Source organism: Culex pipiens, chromosome 1 (genome assembly GCF_016801865.2).
Source record: "Culex pipiens pallens isolate TS chromosome 1, TS_CPP_V2, whole genome shotgun sequence".
In the NCBI taxonomy this organism is placed as follows: Eukaryota; Metazoa; Arthropoda; class Insecta; order Diptera; family Culicidae; genus Culex; species Culex pipiens.
The window spans coordinates 128,165,593-128,179,909 of NC_068937.1; the positions used below are offsets into that span (position 1 = coordinate 128,165,593).

The window sequence follows — 14,317 nt, forward strand, 5'->3', positions numbered from 1 at the left end:
ATTATAAAAAAGGCATTTCCAACTTTTTTTACAAGGGTTGTATGAGCCGGTGAAGTTGCATTTCCAACTTTTTTGACCCCGGTAGGGCTAAAAGTGTTAATTTTTTATCAATTTAAGTAAATAATTGCGATTTCAATTTAACAGTGTACCTCAAGCTCGCGCGCTCGGAACCGTTTCAAAACGTTTCAAACGAAAGCTTTGCACAGGCGGCACGCGCGAGCTTTCTCGCGTCCTTGTCAAATAACAGCGCCAAACCGAAAACACACAATCGAAGCAAACCGTTCGTGTTTTATCAAGTTGAAGCAGTTGGAAAAAAAAACATGTTCTCATGAAATGTAGTGCATTTTTGGACCGGAAGTGATTGTTAGTGTCCGCATCCGGCGAACGTCCCGGTTTAGGTTGACTGTTGTGCGCGGAACATCTGGTAAGTTTGAAAGTTTTAAAATGCGTAGGGGACCGTCCATAAAGCTTGCGGTCACCTTAAAAGTTATGGCCTATCTAGAATCACTTTACTTAGGAAATTGCACTTAGCTTAGGAATTTAAATCAATGGAAATGGATCTGATCTTCTACAATGGAAAAGTTATCAAATTAGAAACTTGACGTATGCTTTGCACATTTTTAAATAAAATCTACAGTAAGTTTACGTTTATTAAAGGCGTTTCAAACGTATCCATTCTTGGCTAATACACAGAAACCCTGATCCCAGTTACGAAATATTCTAGCAGAGCTGGTTCTGCCAGAATCTGTAAGAATATCCAGCTCTGTAAGAACTGCTAGAACGTCATGACTGGGATGGTTTGGATGGATTGTTGTCAAACGAACGGGGTCACTTTTTAGTTTGACACCTTCTTTACCCAGAGCTCACACTTACTACTAAACGTTTGGTTTGATAGTATGTGTGAGTCCCGTGTAAAAAGTGACAGTTCGTCACTTTTTAGTTTGACTTTGACCAACCAAAGGTGTACAAACTGAAAAAGTGTCAAACGAAAAAGTGACCAACCACCGGGGGTTGAGTGTAAAACTGGCTCTGTTAATCTGTCAATCCATGTAAATATTTTATTTCCTTAGACGACGAGTATTAAACATCTACTGCAGATTGCCTGGAAGCAAGAAGCATTCCAAGCTGAAACGATTAGCCGGAATGACTGGGACACCACCATTTATGCTTTCTAGGCCCTCTTCAAAACAGTACGTTTTTGACGACGGATAACGTTTTACTCATAAATACTGGGGTGGCATTTTGAACTCCCTGTCTGCAGCTTCGAGAATAATCATTAAGATCTCAAACACTTATGATTTCATACAGCATTCGAAATTGTATGAATATGAAACATTCGATTTGAAATTTAATCTGCATACACAAAACATTGTAACGAATCATCTTTGCGGTTAACTTTACGCAGTTGGCCTGGTCGGTTTAGGAGAGAAGGATGTTGTAACGGTTGTAACTAATCACCCCATCATTCTCCAGGATGCTTCCGAAAAGTTGGCTGCGTTAGGTTTAGATTTAGAATTTTATAATATCATAATTAATGGTAATTCCAGGCCAAACGTGTGCTTTCTTAACATACGTGAACTTCAAGTATCTAAAATAAATAAAACTTGCCATTACACAGATGTGCTTCCCAAACACAGATGTGAACTTTAAGTACCTAGAATGCAACTAATTTTGAAGCAAAACTAGCGTTTCCTCAAAACCCTGGAAACATCTCTATATTTGCTAAACATGGCAACGTTATTAAGCTGTTGTTGTAGGTTTTACCTTCCTCACCTCAATGAGGAAAGGCTATAAAATCACTCGAAAAACTTCTTTAACTTCTTTATTCGACCTCGTAGACCCACCTTCACGTATACCTATCGACTCAGAATCCAATTCTGAACACATGTCTATGGGTGTGTATGTCTGTAAGTCCGTGCACCGTAAAATATGCACACGATTATCACTGGACTGGCTGAACCGATTTGGACAGTTTTGGTCTGCACAAGACCCTAGTTGATATTATGAACTTTAAAAATGTACTTCAAAAGTTATGCAAAAAAACGATTTCAGCTAAACTTTGAAAGATTGTAAAAAGGATGGTTTTTGTAAGAAAATCTGTCATGCTATATATTGTTAGACAGGTATTTGAAAGACTTTTCCAACGCGTTCAAAAGATTGATGATCTGATAACCCCATCAAAAGTTATGAGCACTTAAGTGTAAGTGGCTGTGTAGTGTATTATCTTTATGAATGCAAGGAAGGCACCAAACACCTAAAGGTGGATTAAGTAACTTTTTTTTGTGTTTTGATGTACTTAAAAATCAAACATTATAATATGTATAATTCTTTATTTACAGGTCCTCCAGATTGCTAACCTTCGGATGTTGACGACGATTAAGCTACAAAAACTCAAAGGTCACCCTGACTGAAGTGCTACAATAACTAGAGGTGATAAAAGCCCCAAAATCGCATTGCAACAGTGTTGTTGACTACTCCCAAAAATCTACAACGAATCAAAGTGTTGCGATAGACACTTCTAGAAGTTCTCTACCGTAGCAAGTGTTTGCAAGTTATACTACTAGAACGAGCGTGACCCGATTTCTGCGCAAAGATGTACATTTTTCCCGAAACCAGTTCAAGCTTCGTGAGCGCGACGCTTGTATTCCAGTACGGTATACAAAACACAAACAAAATTCAAATTTTGTTTGAACTCTCGACCAACTCTACACAACTCTTTCACAATCAAAGTTGCACAATTACCAACACACACGCGCACTGTAGTAAAATCGTGAAAATATTGACTGTGTATGTGAGTCAACCAGCTCGAACTGCAGTACTAGAGCTGGGAAAACTCTCTGGCTACGCAACTTCTCTCAGGGAAAACTCGCTCTCGCTCTCTCCGATTCCACTTATGGATTGGTGTACTCTCCACACGCACACCCTTGACCCTCCCCCCTCCTTCCTGGGCTTCCTTCACACAACGGCAGGGTACAGTGAAACTCTCCGCAAACTCGATATTCTTTGTTTGGACCTCGAGCAGAGCGAAAGTGTCGTCAATTTTATCCGCGATTGAAAAAATATTACCAAATTTTTGGGAAATAGTGATTGGAAAAGCCTAACAATGGAATAGAGCAGTGTTTTGTGTCGTAAACAAACTTTTGAGCAGGAAACGGGGCTTTGGGCCGGAGTGTACGGACCGTACGGAATTGAGGACGCGAAATCCGGATTCAACGGATTTTCGGAAAAAAAGAAGAAGAGTGATGCAATAATTATCATCCAAGCTTAACAGCTTTTAAACCTGTCGACCCTGTGTGTACATTGAGCGTTAGTGGAAGCCATAGTAGAATCTAATGTCGTCTTAGCATAATATTTGTCAACCCAGAGAATAATATTTTGCGTATCGTGATTCGTGCAATCCTGAAAGTGTGCGTGAGCGTGAAATATAGAATTTATATACACCCAAAACCGTAGCCATCTTTGTGATATACATCTTGCAAGCGTCAAAAACTTAAATTTTACTAGTCGTTTGCATTCGAAAATCATCTTCAAAGTAGGTCCCGAAATTAAGAGCTTCTCTCCAAAAAGCGACGAAAAAGGTCGCGGAAGCCTTCGAGAAGAAGAAAGTTTTTGTTTATGGACGGAACAGTTCGAGCTGTGAACCCAATACCAACACAGAAAGGGGTGAATAACGATACACGCACTTAGACACACTCACAAAGTAGGGGTGAACTCGAGAGAGAACTGAGCATAAGAGAGAGAGAGAGGGAGAGGAGAAGGACATTGTCCTGAGTGCGCGCGCGGTGGTGAAAGTTGAAAAACTTTGAATGTTGAAACATCTGTGATATATCCGTGTAGATATTATTTTAATTTATTTTGTAATATTATACACGAACCACATTTGGTTTCGACGACAACGGCGACGACGATCCTAAGCGGAAGAAGAAGAAACAAACGCAAGAGTTCAAATTAGTAGCATAACTTAAGAGGGAGAGCAACAGTACGTGACAAAGGCCTTGTAACTTGCATGAGATTATAACTGAGGGCGAAGGACGCGGCAAATACTTGATTCCAAAGGTGAGTTTTTTTTTGGCTACTACTGAACAAGGTTGAATATTGTAAAGTATTTTTGTGTAGCTGATCAAAAATCAAAATCAAATTATTTGCTCTACAGCATTGCCTTGGCGTTCTCGATTGCGTGTTTCCTACTCGAAACTAGGTGTCCGAAGGCTTGATTGTTGCAAATCCCTTTTTATACCTATGTTTCCATCCACTCTGGGATTCGAACTGACGACCTTTGGATTGTGAGTCCAACTGTCTACCAGCGACTCCACCGAGACAGGACCCAGGGAGACGACTCCTACACCTGGACTGAGCTAACGACCTAACCTCTAGGTTAGACCGGGGCCAACATTTACTTCCCTGTCCGACGGAAGGCGTGATCAGACAAATCTCGTTTCAAAATTTGCCACCGGGACCTTCTGGGATCGAACCCAGGCCGACTGGGTGAGAGGGAACCACGCATACCCCTACACCACGGGTCGCGGGTGTAGCTGATCCTCTGTAAATTAATCGACCCCGGGTGTAGCCGATCCTCTGTAATTTAATCGACGTCTATTGCGTATAACGCCAATTAGTTCCTAAAATGAAGCTTAGATTGCTGATATTATTGTTTACAGCGATAAAGCTTATTTTTCTGAGTACAATGACCCTTTGTACGACCACAAAGAGTTTAAAATGGATTTTTAAATCAATTTTGAAAAATTAACCTCGCGGTCCTTCTTGACAGAAAAGCTCCTACTTGACAGCTCGTTCCAAGGGGACCATAGTTAATCCATCGAAAAAATGTTGTCTTGTAAAAAAAAAATTGTTGCATTAAAATGAAAAAAAGTGATCAGAAATGGTTTTTAATCGTGTTTTTTACCGTTGTACATAAAAATTGACATAGGGCTTTAGTACCCAATTTGTATGTGAATATTGAATCGAGGTTATTGGGGTTCCTGATCAATAACGGAGTAGCAACTACGGTTAGATACTTAAGCTAAGTTAAATTAAACATAGACTCATACCTATGACATTGTTTAAAGTTTCCGAGTAGATGACTTGAAAACAAGTTTTAGAGAAAACCCGTCGTTTCCTCTAATAGCATACCAGCTTAACGCCTGGTCTACAATAGGAAACTCGCAGGCTCGCAGATGCAAGCGTAAATGTTTATCGATATTGTGGCATTACGGAAACATTTGTTTGCAAACTAGATAAGAAAACTGACAAGTTTCAATGTTTGACACTTCTACAGTTTTCGAGCTTCTGGGAAGAATAGTGTCCTAAAGCTCTATGTAAATTTTTATGTACAACGGTAAAAAAGCACGATTAAAAACCATTTCTGATCACTTTTTTTCATTTTAATGCAAAAAAAAAACATACAAGAAAACATTTTACTATGGATCAACTATGGTCCTCTTGGAACGAGCTGTCAAGTAGGATGCTTTCTGTCAAGAAGAGCCGTGAGGATAATTAAAAAAAATGAATTAAAAATCAACATAAAATCCTTAGCGGTCGTCCAAAAGGTCATTGTTCCAGAAAAATAAGCTATAGCAACAAGATAATGATACAAATTCAACAATATCACCAATTTCAACTCTAGAGTTTTTTTTTGTTTAAGTCCTTCCTATAAACATATGAAAGACAATATTATTGGTCCTTTTTTTTTTAAAAAAAAAACCCTGGAACTTAATTTTAGGACACAATTCGATGGCTCTGTGATCTCTTGTTCTAAGCTTCCTGTTTTTAACATCAAGTTAGCATAAAAGAGCACAGAGGCATCGAATTGCGAATGAATAGCGATGATTTACATCGTTTATTCATGTCATGCATTTTATTATTGTTTCGTTTGACTTTTGATAAAACTTAACGGTGCACATCAACCAGAGCTTTTGCACCCAGATTTTTGGTACAGACATTTTTGTATCTTCAAAACTACGGGTACTATCGAAATATATTTTTTTTTTCATCCCCTAAAGTACTATCCACAAAGTTATTTACAACAAAGTTTGACTAATTTTACAATCCCGTTGTTTCAGGATTGGGTCCGTTGCTCTGGTTGGTGTGCACCGTTAAACTGCAAATTTTAATTTACAGTGTTAAAGATTTCAGAATTCATCGCAATCATTAAGAACAACACGAAAACTGTCAAAGCACAGTGGCTTGTTAAGTTTGTAAACAAAGTTTCCCGTAATGGAATACCACCTTAAGTTGAGTTCAAAACTTACACTCACTTACGGTGAGATTTGTGTTATTTTGCAGTTTTCGTTGAATTCTGATTGATGTGAGTGTTTCGGTTTTGATGACACTAGTTTTGAGTGAGTTTTACCTGTCCTAAAAATTAATACCTGACTTTGTTCGGTTTTGACAAAACTGTGTGATTCGAAATGTACGTGTAAGTACTCTTTTGAAGTGGTATTCCATTGCGGAAAAATTTAGTGATTTTGTCAGCTTTCATGTTTCGAGGTTGCGATGAACCAGTTCGTTCCTTTGTGGTTAAGGAAATGAGTGTATAAATGCAGCGAATGTTGGAAAAAACACAATTAAAAAAAAGGATTCATGAGTCTTGAAAACTTGAGTCAGACAAAGACGACCTCCAGCAACTCCGCACTGTACACTGGGGAAATCGCTGAAGAATCGATGAGTCATTGTTGAACGACTCCGAGGGCGACCTGCAGCCACTCACATCAACATGTATGCACGGAGACTAGTCCGTTTGTTTGTGTGTTTGCGTGTGTGTCGATTTTTGGCAATTACTTCCGAATCGATCTCTGCGTGAGTCTGTGAATCGTTCGAATTCGAAGTAATGTTGTGTGTAGTAGAGCCACTACTTCCTGATCACATCACGAGCGTCATCACTAGTGTATAGTGGCTGACCTTGGTGGGGGATGACTTCTTGAGCCTTTCCAAGTCCCTGGACGCTCGATCAGGAACAATCACGCAAAATGCTGCTGAACCCCTGCCCGCACAGATGTGCACCGAAAGTCCTTCAAAGCGTACTTGAGCGGCACCAATACGGGCTAGACTATACACTAAGTGGACATAGACAACTAGATCTGACCTCCTTGAGGTCAACCTGTCAGCAGTCCGCGCTACACGCTAACAAAGGCTCGTCCAAAATTTGAGTTTAAGCAGCTTTTGCTGCATGGGCTTCATCGCCGTATTGCGACTTGGTATCGCGTCCGCTTGTCTACGCTGAGAACGTCGAGGTGTACTGTAAACACCCTCCGACGACTTAAGCTAGTTGAAGTCCTTCGCGCAGGTCGTCGAGTCGAACAGTACCACAGTACCGTGTCGCGGTTGGAAGCTTCAAGTTCTGCTTCCGCGAAGTTTGCGCTGAGTAACAAATGAGTATGTCCACCGCAGAAAGTGACCAATTCCCAAAAAAGGACGTCATCGTCGAATTCAAGCCAAGTTCAAGGTGATAAGACGCGTTAGCGTTTTTTGAATACTAAGCGGGGGTGGTTTGTTAGTAAAGGCGTTTTGTTTGGTAGAGGTGACCAAATACAATTGTAACAGTGCAATTAAGCGTCCATCCAGAGTCAGGTCAGGGCTGTTAGTCAAGAGTCCTGCAGTGTTGCATCACCTTTTCGTTGCAGCGTCTACAAAGCCAAGCTAGTGATGCAATTGATGCGAGTGCATGGGATGGGACTTTTCCGTTCTATTTCTGTGACCGGGGTGCGAAAAGTTCGCAATGTTTATTCACACTGTTGGTTATTTCTGTGTCAGCGTGTATCGTGACGAATGATGCAAACTGGGGCTCGTATTTCCTAAATTGCTGGAGAGTTACGTGAGTTTGGGGAAAGTTAGGAATGTTCATCATGGATACTAGATGAAGACAGAGTTATTTGTAGAATACAGTAAAAGGTTAAAAGTAAACTTATTTAAAAAGAAAACTTTAAATCAAAAAGGATTGTGTTAATTTTGCGATCAGTTCGATTTGAAAACCGTGTTTACGGAAATGTAAAGCGTCACAGACTAAATTGTCAGAGGTTATCAGTTGCAACAGATAAGACAGTTTTGACATGTTTAGAAATATTTTAAACTTGTGCAACTCATTAATTCGATTTTTCTCGTCTCTTCTCTCCAGATATGTTATTTTGTAACTCCCACGAAAAACACTAAACAGTTGCCATCTCCAGCAAACAAAGCAGCACTCATACAAACAAAAACTAATGCTGAAAGCCAAGTAGAAGAAGCATAATATCACAACACAGTAATTGTTTGTCTTCGTTGGTGTTGTTGTGACCTGCGTTAACGGTCCAAGTCAACAAGGCCCCGATAGCTTGGGGTTGAAATCGAAAAATCTCGCGCATTTTCAAAACACAAACATCGTCACCGTAACAGGCGAGTGTGAGTGTGTCAACGCACCAACACCAGCATGAGCGGAGGCAACATCAGCTGAGGAAATACAAATCCAAGCAGGCAGGCTTCACCAATACCGCGACACATTCCATGGCACACTCGGAGCAGCAGCTGCTGCAGTACTAGATTGCACCACCAGAGCGCACTGCGATCTCGGCCAGGCTCGTCATTGTAGAATCTAATATCGAGTCGAATAGTTCTTTGTTACTGATATTGGGGTGAAGCAAAAGTGAGAGCCACAATCACGGAAGCATCCGGGTAAGTGTTTCGAAACTAGTTCCAACATGTCCCGGACCGTCCCCGCGGCCCGAGGACGAGCGATTCGAGGTGAAATTTTCTTCCAAAGCATGAAGAATATGTGCACAACACACAGAGCAGAGCAGTCATAGTAGGCAGCCATTGGCGGCCATTTTGAATTTTTCGATTCGCAGCTAGCTGCGGTCGGGATTCGTTTTTCGTTTTCGATACATGTAGTCTACAGCAAATCGGATCAAGTGACTTCAATTGAATTGACATTGCAGCGATTGTGTAGGGTCTGTCCAAACGGACAGCCCTGTCTCAATCCCCCTCCGTAATTTGTACACAGACTGTGTGCACTGTGCACTGGTTTCACCCCCATTCCATATAGCCTAGTTCGGTATACAGAGAGTAGTAACAAGTATCTATGACCCGTTGCACAATGACCTCGGGTTCCAGTGAACCTATGCGTTAGTTGTCCCAAAAGGTTACTCCTGCAAACGAGAGCCGCGTTCCGTTCCCGCAAGTTTCGCGAAGTTTCCCGAAGTTTCACAGTTTTGCGCTGCTGTCATAGAGCATGAACGGACGCGTTTGGACAAGTTTTCGCCAATTACTCAGCCAGCAGCAGCAGGCTGCGGGACACGGAAGAAGGGGGGGAAAAGAGGGTGGGACAGACGGAGCACAGAGGAGTGTAAAAGAAAATCATCTGTTTAGAGACGTACCGTGGTGGAGCACACATAGCAACCCTTGCGCGTTTCGACGACGAGCAAGACGTATACGGACACATACTTGTTTGTAGTGGTAGTAGGCGGGTTGTAGGTGTGAGTGAGAGCGCGCTTCGCGCACAGTTATGTATGAAGTCATCTTCACAACTCTGATTTTTTTTTTAAATTATGAATTTTTAGAAATATTTTTTTTTTGGTTAAAATCTTATTTTGTAGCAAAAAAAAATCTAGTACTGCAAAACTCTAATGTCGACCAATCGTTATTATTTACATTACAAATGACAATCTAGTACTGCAGTTTTTTTGTAACTTGACACTTAATTGATTGTTGAGCAATGGTTACATTAAAAACTCTTATCTTATCTAGTACTGCACTCTTCGCATTGCTCCGAAACTTAATTTTGGTAATGAAATTGGTTTCACGAACTATTACAATGGTCACACAAAGGGGCGACCATTCCAGAGTTTCGGCAACCCTGGTGTCGAAAATTCCAGCATTTTCGCTCTCGTTTTCGTCAAGTGTTACGAAGCGTGTAAATTTGACGCTTTTAATAATATTTTGACAGAATAATTTTTTTGTTGGTGTAAAATTTTCAATGAAATTATTATTACAAATCCAGAGCAACATTTGAAAGGGGCGGTACGACATTGCTCTTACGGCCTTTCATTACACGCGTTTAAATGGGACGAAAGGCCGTAAGAGCAATGTTGTACCGCCCCTTTCAAATGTTGCTCCAGAAATTTAGTTTCGAAGTGATTTTCAAACACTATTCAAGCTGTATCTGTGTGTACGTGCGTTCAAAACGCTGAACACCGTTCGTTCGTCACTTCCCATCCCCGGACGTCACACAGACACACAGACATCTCCCATCCATGCATGCAGATCAAAGTGTATCAAAAGTACAGCGAGAGAAAAAAAGCACACAAAAAAGAAGACCTCTTTTTTTATTGCGTCTTCCTTCACGATCATTACACACTTTGGGAAACTGTAAATTTACATACAATGTCGTGGTGTGTTGGCCAGAAATACCCCGCTTGGCTAGTGGTGGAGACAACGACCACCGTCATCCGACCGAAGAAGCGACTCGCGGGCTAGTTTTATTGCCCAACATCTCCTCGCCCAAGTAGGCGTAGGGTTGACGCGGGCACTACTCGGCGATACCATGGTAACCCTACGGCTACTACGGCCGTGGTTTGTGTGGTAGTCGTGTAGGGTATTAGTATGCCCAATAGGTTGCCCAATTTTGGGATGGTTAGTAAGGGTTAAGGGACCTCTTTAAATTTTGTTAAAAGTTTTGAAAACTCTGATTTGCATCAGCCAAATAGCTTGAGCCGTCCTGCTTCGCAGTGAAGAAGACGAGCGTTGGTTTTCTTCTTACATAACGCTAATGCTACGCACACCCGATTAGTAGTGGTTGCGCATACCATTCAGATGTTTAAATATGTGGGTTTGTTGACGTTGGACGAGTTAGTTTTTGTGCGAGTATGCGCCTTTGAAGACGCTACCAATGTTGGGTTATCGTGAGCGCGTACTTGGTGAAACTTGTAGCTACACGACGGCGATGTTTACTCAAATAGATTATTCAGCTTGGAGTAGTTCGTAACATAGCGGGGTTATCATGGAAAATGTTGGGTAATCACACCAAAATTGCTCGGTTCTGTAATCTTTACCCTTTCAGAACAGTAAATTCTGTCAAGTTGCCCAATCCTATTCAACAGAAGCAGCTTAAACACAATTATCAGTAAACGGGTTTAAACGTGTACGTTTGACAGCTCGACCTCGGACTCGGTTCAAAACGGTATTTTTTTCTCAAAGGCGTTAAAACTTTTTTAAAGATTGTTCATGTTTAGCTCACACCCAATTCGATATGCAAATTTTAAAGCGCGCTCCGAAACCTTTCTACACAGCTGACCGCTATCCGGTAGCCTGGTTCCTCGGTTCCAGGTGTACAAAGAGAGCGTGCCGAAATTACCCGCCGTACTCGATCAAAGCAGAACGATAGTGCGCCTTTCCTTCGATCTGGAGTTTCGCTTTCGCGAACTGGCACATATGCCACTTTGCTCTTCTTTTCAAAACAGCTGCGTAAAGTTTCTTGCCCTGGCGCTGTACTCGAAATTTCCATTATTCGGAATCAGCTGGATACCGGTCTGTATACCCCCCTCGCGGTAGTCTAGCAGCTGGATATGGCCCTTAACACGAATCCTGTTTTAAGGGGCGAAGGGATCAATATTTTTTGTTGTTTGAAATAAGGGGGAAGTTTTTTTCCCGGTTGTGCGCGTGCCAACTCATTAAAAGTGTCCGTTAGTCATTAAGGGCGCTGATGATATGCGTCCTTTGAAAAGGGGTAACTTCACACCTTTTATTGAACAATCTTGGCGCGTTTGACGTCTCGATTGACAGCTTCCGAGTGCAGCACAGTAAATCAAATTCAGTACAAGTAGCTTCTTCAGCTCGGATTAAAGGGTCAAGACTGTCGTAATCGTGTCCCGCTTATCAAACCACAGTTGAAGTCGCTACCGATAAACCTCAACCTCCGACTCTTCCTCAGCGGGGCTTCGTTATCGCCACCGCCGTGCACTGTCCTGGTTTCATCGCAACCACAACAGTAACGGCCGACCCGCTTGAACAAAGAAACTGATAGGAGGACGAGGAAGGCAGTGTCATGCGCGTGACTTTGCCTTATTTCTCTCCGTTTTGCTGTAGTAAACAATTTTCAGCAATTCGTCGTCCAACGGACTGGACTGGGCGGCTGATTAGATGTACGTTGGTTTAGAAGTGACCGTCACTCGTGAAAGAGGACGGACTTCCGCGTGACGAAACTGTGCGGTTGGGATATTTTTGGAACTGGCACGCGCCACTGGCGCGGGACTGGGCTGACACACTTCAATGTGGGTGAAACCGGTTACGAAGGAGTGGGCCTGACTTTTTCTTGACTGGGGTTGGATGAGTTTGACAGTTGAAAAGCAACCCGTTCTCACTACCCAGTCCAGACAAAAATGGTTGAAATCGATATTTCGATTATGTTTACCTTCCGCTTCTGATGCATTCGAATTGTAAACAACGCAAGGTTCACTGGACGCAACGCTGGTCATAAAAGCTTACGGTGTTTATAAATACTTGTTAAAGGCTCGAAAGAAAACAACAAACCATACACTCTCACCGATATCCCCTCATAAATATAAATTTTTCCCCTCCTACTCCACATTCCTCGTCGGATAACGATTTGTTTTCATTTACGACCTTTGGAACGCGCCCCTTCCTCTCCGCCATTAGCCCATGTTCCGTCCTTCTCCTTTGTCCTCTATCATTCCATGACAATGTCACTTAATAACATGTACCAATTTTCCAGATTCACACAGAAACAGAAGTAAGAAACAGAACAGTTTTCGTCGGTCGGTAGACAGACAAACAAACAGACACAGACATATTAGCCTCCATTAGCGCTCGTCTTGTCTCCTGTTGAGTTTCCGCTTCTTGCGACTTGCCTTTGCTTCTCTTGAACCTGTCTTCGGGCTTGCACGACGACCATTCCGAGGTGACTCAACCAAAGAATCGCGTTGCACAAGCACTCAGACACGCACACACAAGACTAGCACAGAAGTCGACTTGAAAGAAACCTGGAGGGACCCCCGGGTGCAAGGCTAAACCGTAAAGATCGTACTAAGGACGCTGCATACGACAGTTGCAGGCAGTCCAGTGTGTACGAAGGACACTTTAGAAGTTTAGAAAAAATTGGTATTAAAGTTTGATCGCTTGCTCGGTCGAACTAGTGTATACCAGAAACACGCGAACGAGGGCCTCTCTGAGTGACACATTTCAGAAGAAAATTTCACGCGTCGAGTTCAATCGTAGAGTTGACGAGATCCGCTGGACTGTCCCGTTCTCGAGACTGTTTACCGATATCGTAGCTCTTGCGTGAAGGTACCTAAACCCTAAACCCCCTTGTCTTGCTAAACTATAGGTACTAGGCCAGCCCTCAGTATGTCTGTCCCTGTACGCTGCTATTCTGTCGATACCATGAACAACAACGGCATTATCGACCAGCAACAGCACGTCGGCAGCACCATCGGCAGTGGCAGTGGCAACTCCAGCCATCATCATCTTCCAATGGACGCAGACGTCGTCGGGTGCGGTCGTCAGGTATCGGACGAGATGCAACAACAACAGCGGATGTTGTTAGAGGGCCGGCTTGGGACACCGGATGCTGCTGATGCAGTTCTTATGGAGTCGTCGGAGGCTTCGTCGTCGTCGGTAACGATGGCGGCAATGGCTTCGATGACCACCAGCAATGGCAGCCACTTCGCCGGAAGTGGCCAACAGGACCTGGCCGCCGGTTGCGGTGGTGCCGCGGCCAAGTCGCCATCCCCACAGAAACAATCACCACAATCGTTTCCATCATCATCATCGCAGCAACAACAACAGCCCCCGCAGCAGTCGTTCGAGCAGATGATGGCCCAGCTGAGCGAACTGCTCGCGCTGGAACCCAAGTACCAGCCGAACCTCTACCTGCCCCAGCAGTCATGCGTAAGTACCGCTCCAAACCATTTCTTCCTAAAAATCATCCATAACTCAATACCATACCGCACCGTCATTATTCCGCTGAAGTCGCGTGCCAAGGTTTCGCTTTCCGTCGGTTCCGAGGAGTAGCCGTGAATTGCAGCGGCACGAATTAGGTGGTCATTAGCTGCGCCTAATTACACTTGATGAAAAGCGAAATCTTCACGCCTCCGGCAGTCTTCTCCGAACCGGTTAGGGCTTCGAAATGAGCTATGCTACCTCTTTGCTAACGTATCTTGGTACTTTTGACAATTTGTCGATTGCAAACTGCACTGGTTTGACGTTTGCTGAGGGTGTCAAAAAGTTTGGTTAAGGTCGGACTTCAAAATGAAACGTCAAACGAGATTTTTATTAATAAACGAAAGAAAAACGTCAATATTCGAAGAAGAATAGCTCAAATTTGCATATTTTG

The 14,317-nt window shown here is 42.7% G+C and overlaps 1 protein-coding gene across 1 annotated transcript in view; it reads left to right on the forward strand.

Annotated features, from left to right (window-relative positions):
* Window positions 1-3,003: 3,003 nt before the first annotated feature.
* The window catches only part of LOC120431859 (uncharacterized), a 32,711-nt gene continuing 21,397 nt past the window's right edge, over window positions 3,004-14,317 (forward strand). Inside the window, exons 1-3 of the mRNA XM_052706042.1 lie at window positions 3,004-4,056; window positions 8,111-8,643; window positions 13,310-13,991. Coding sequence (XP_052562002.1) covers window positions 13,330-13,991 — 662 coding nt within the window. The 5' untranslated portion in view covers window positions 3,004-4,056; window positions 8,111-8,643; window positions 13,310-13,329. The remainder of the gene's footprint in view (window positions 4,057-8,110; window positions 8,644-13,309; window positions 13,992-14,317) is intronic.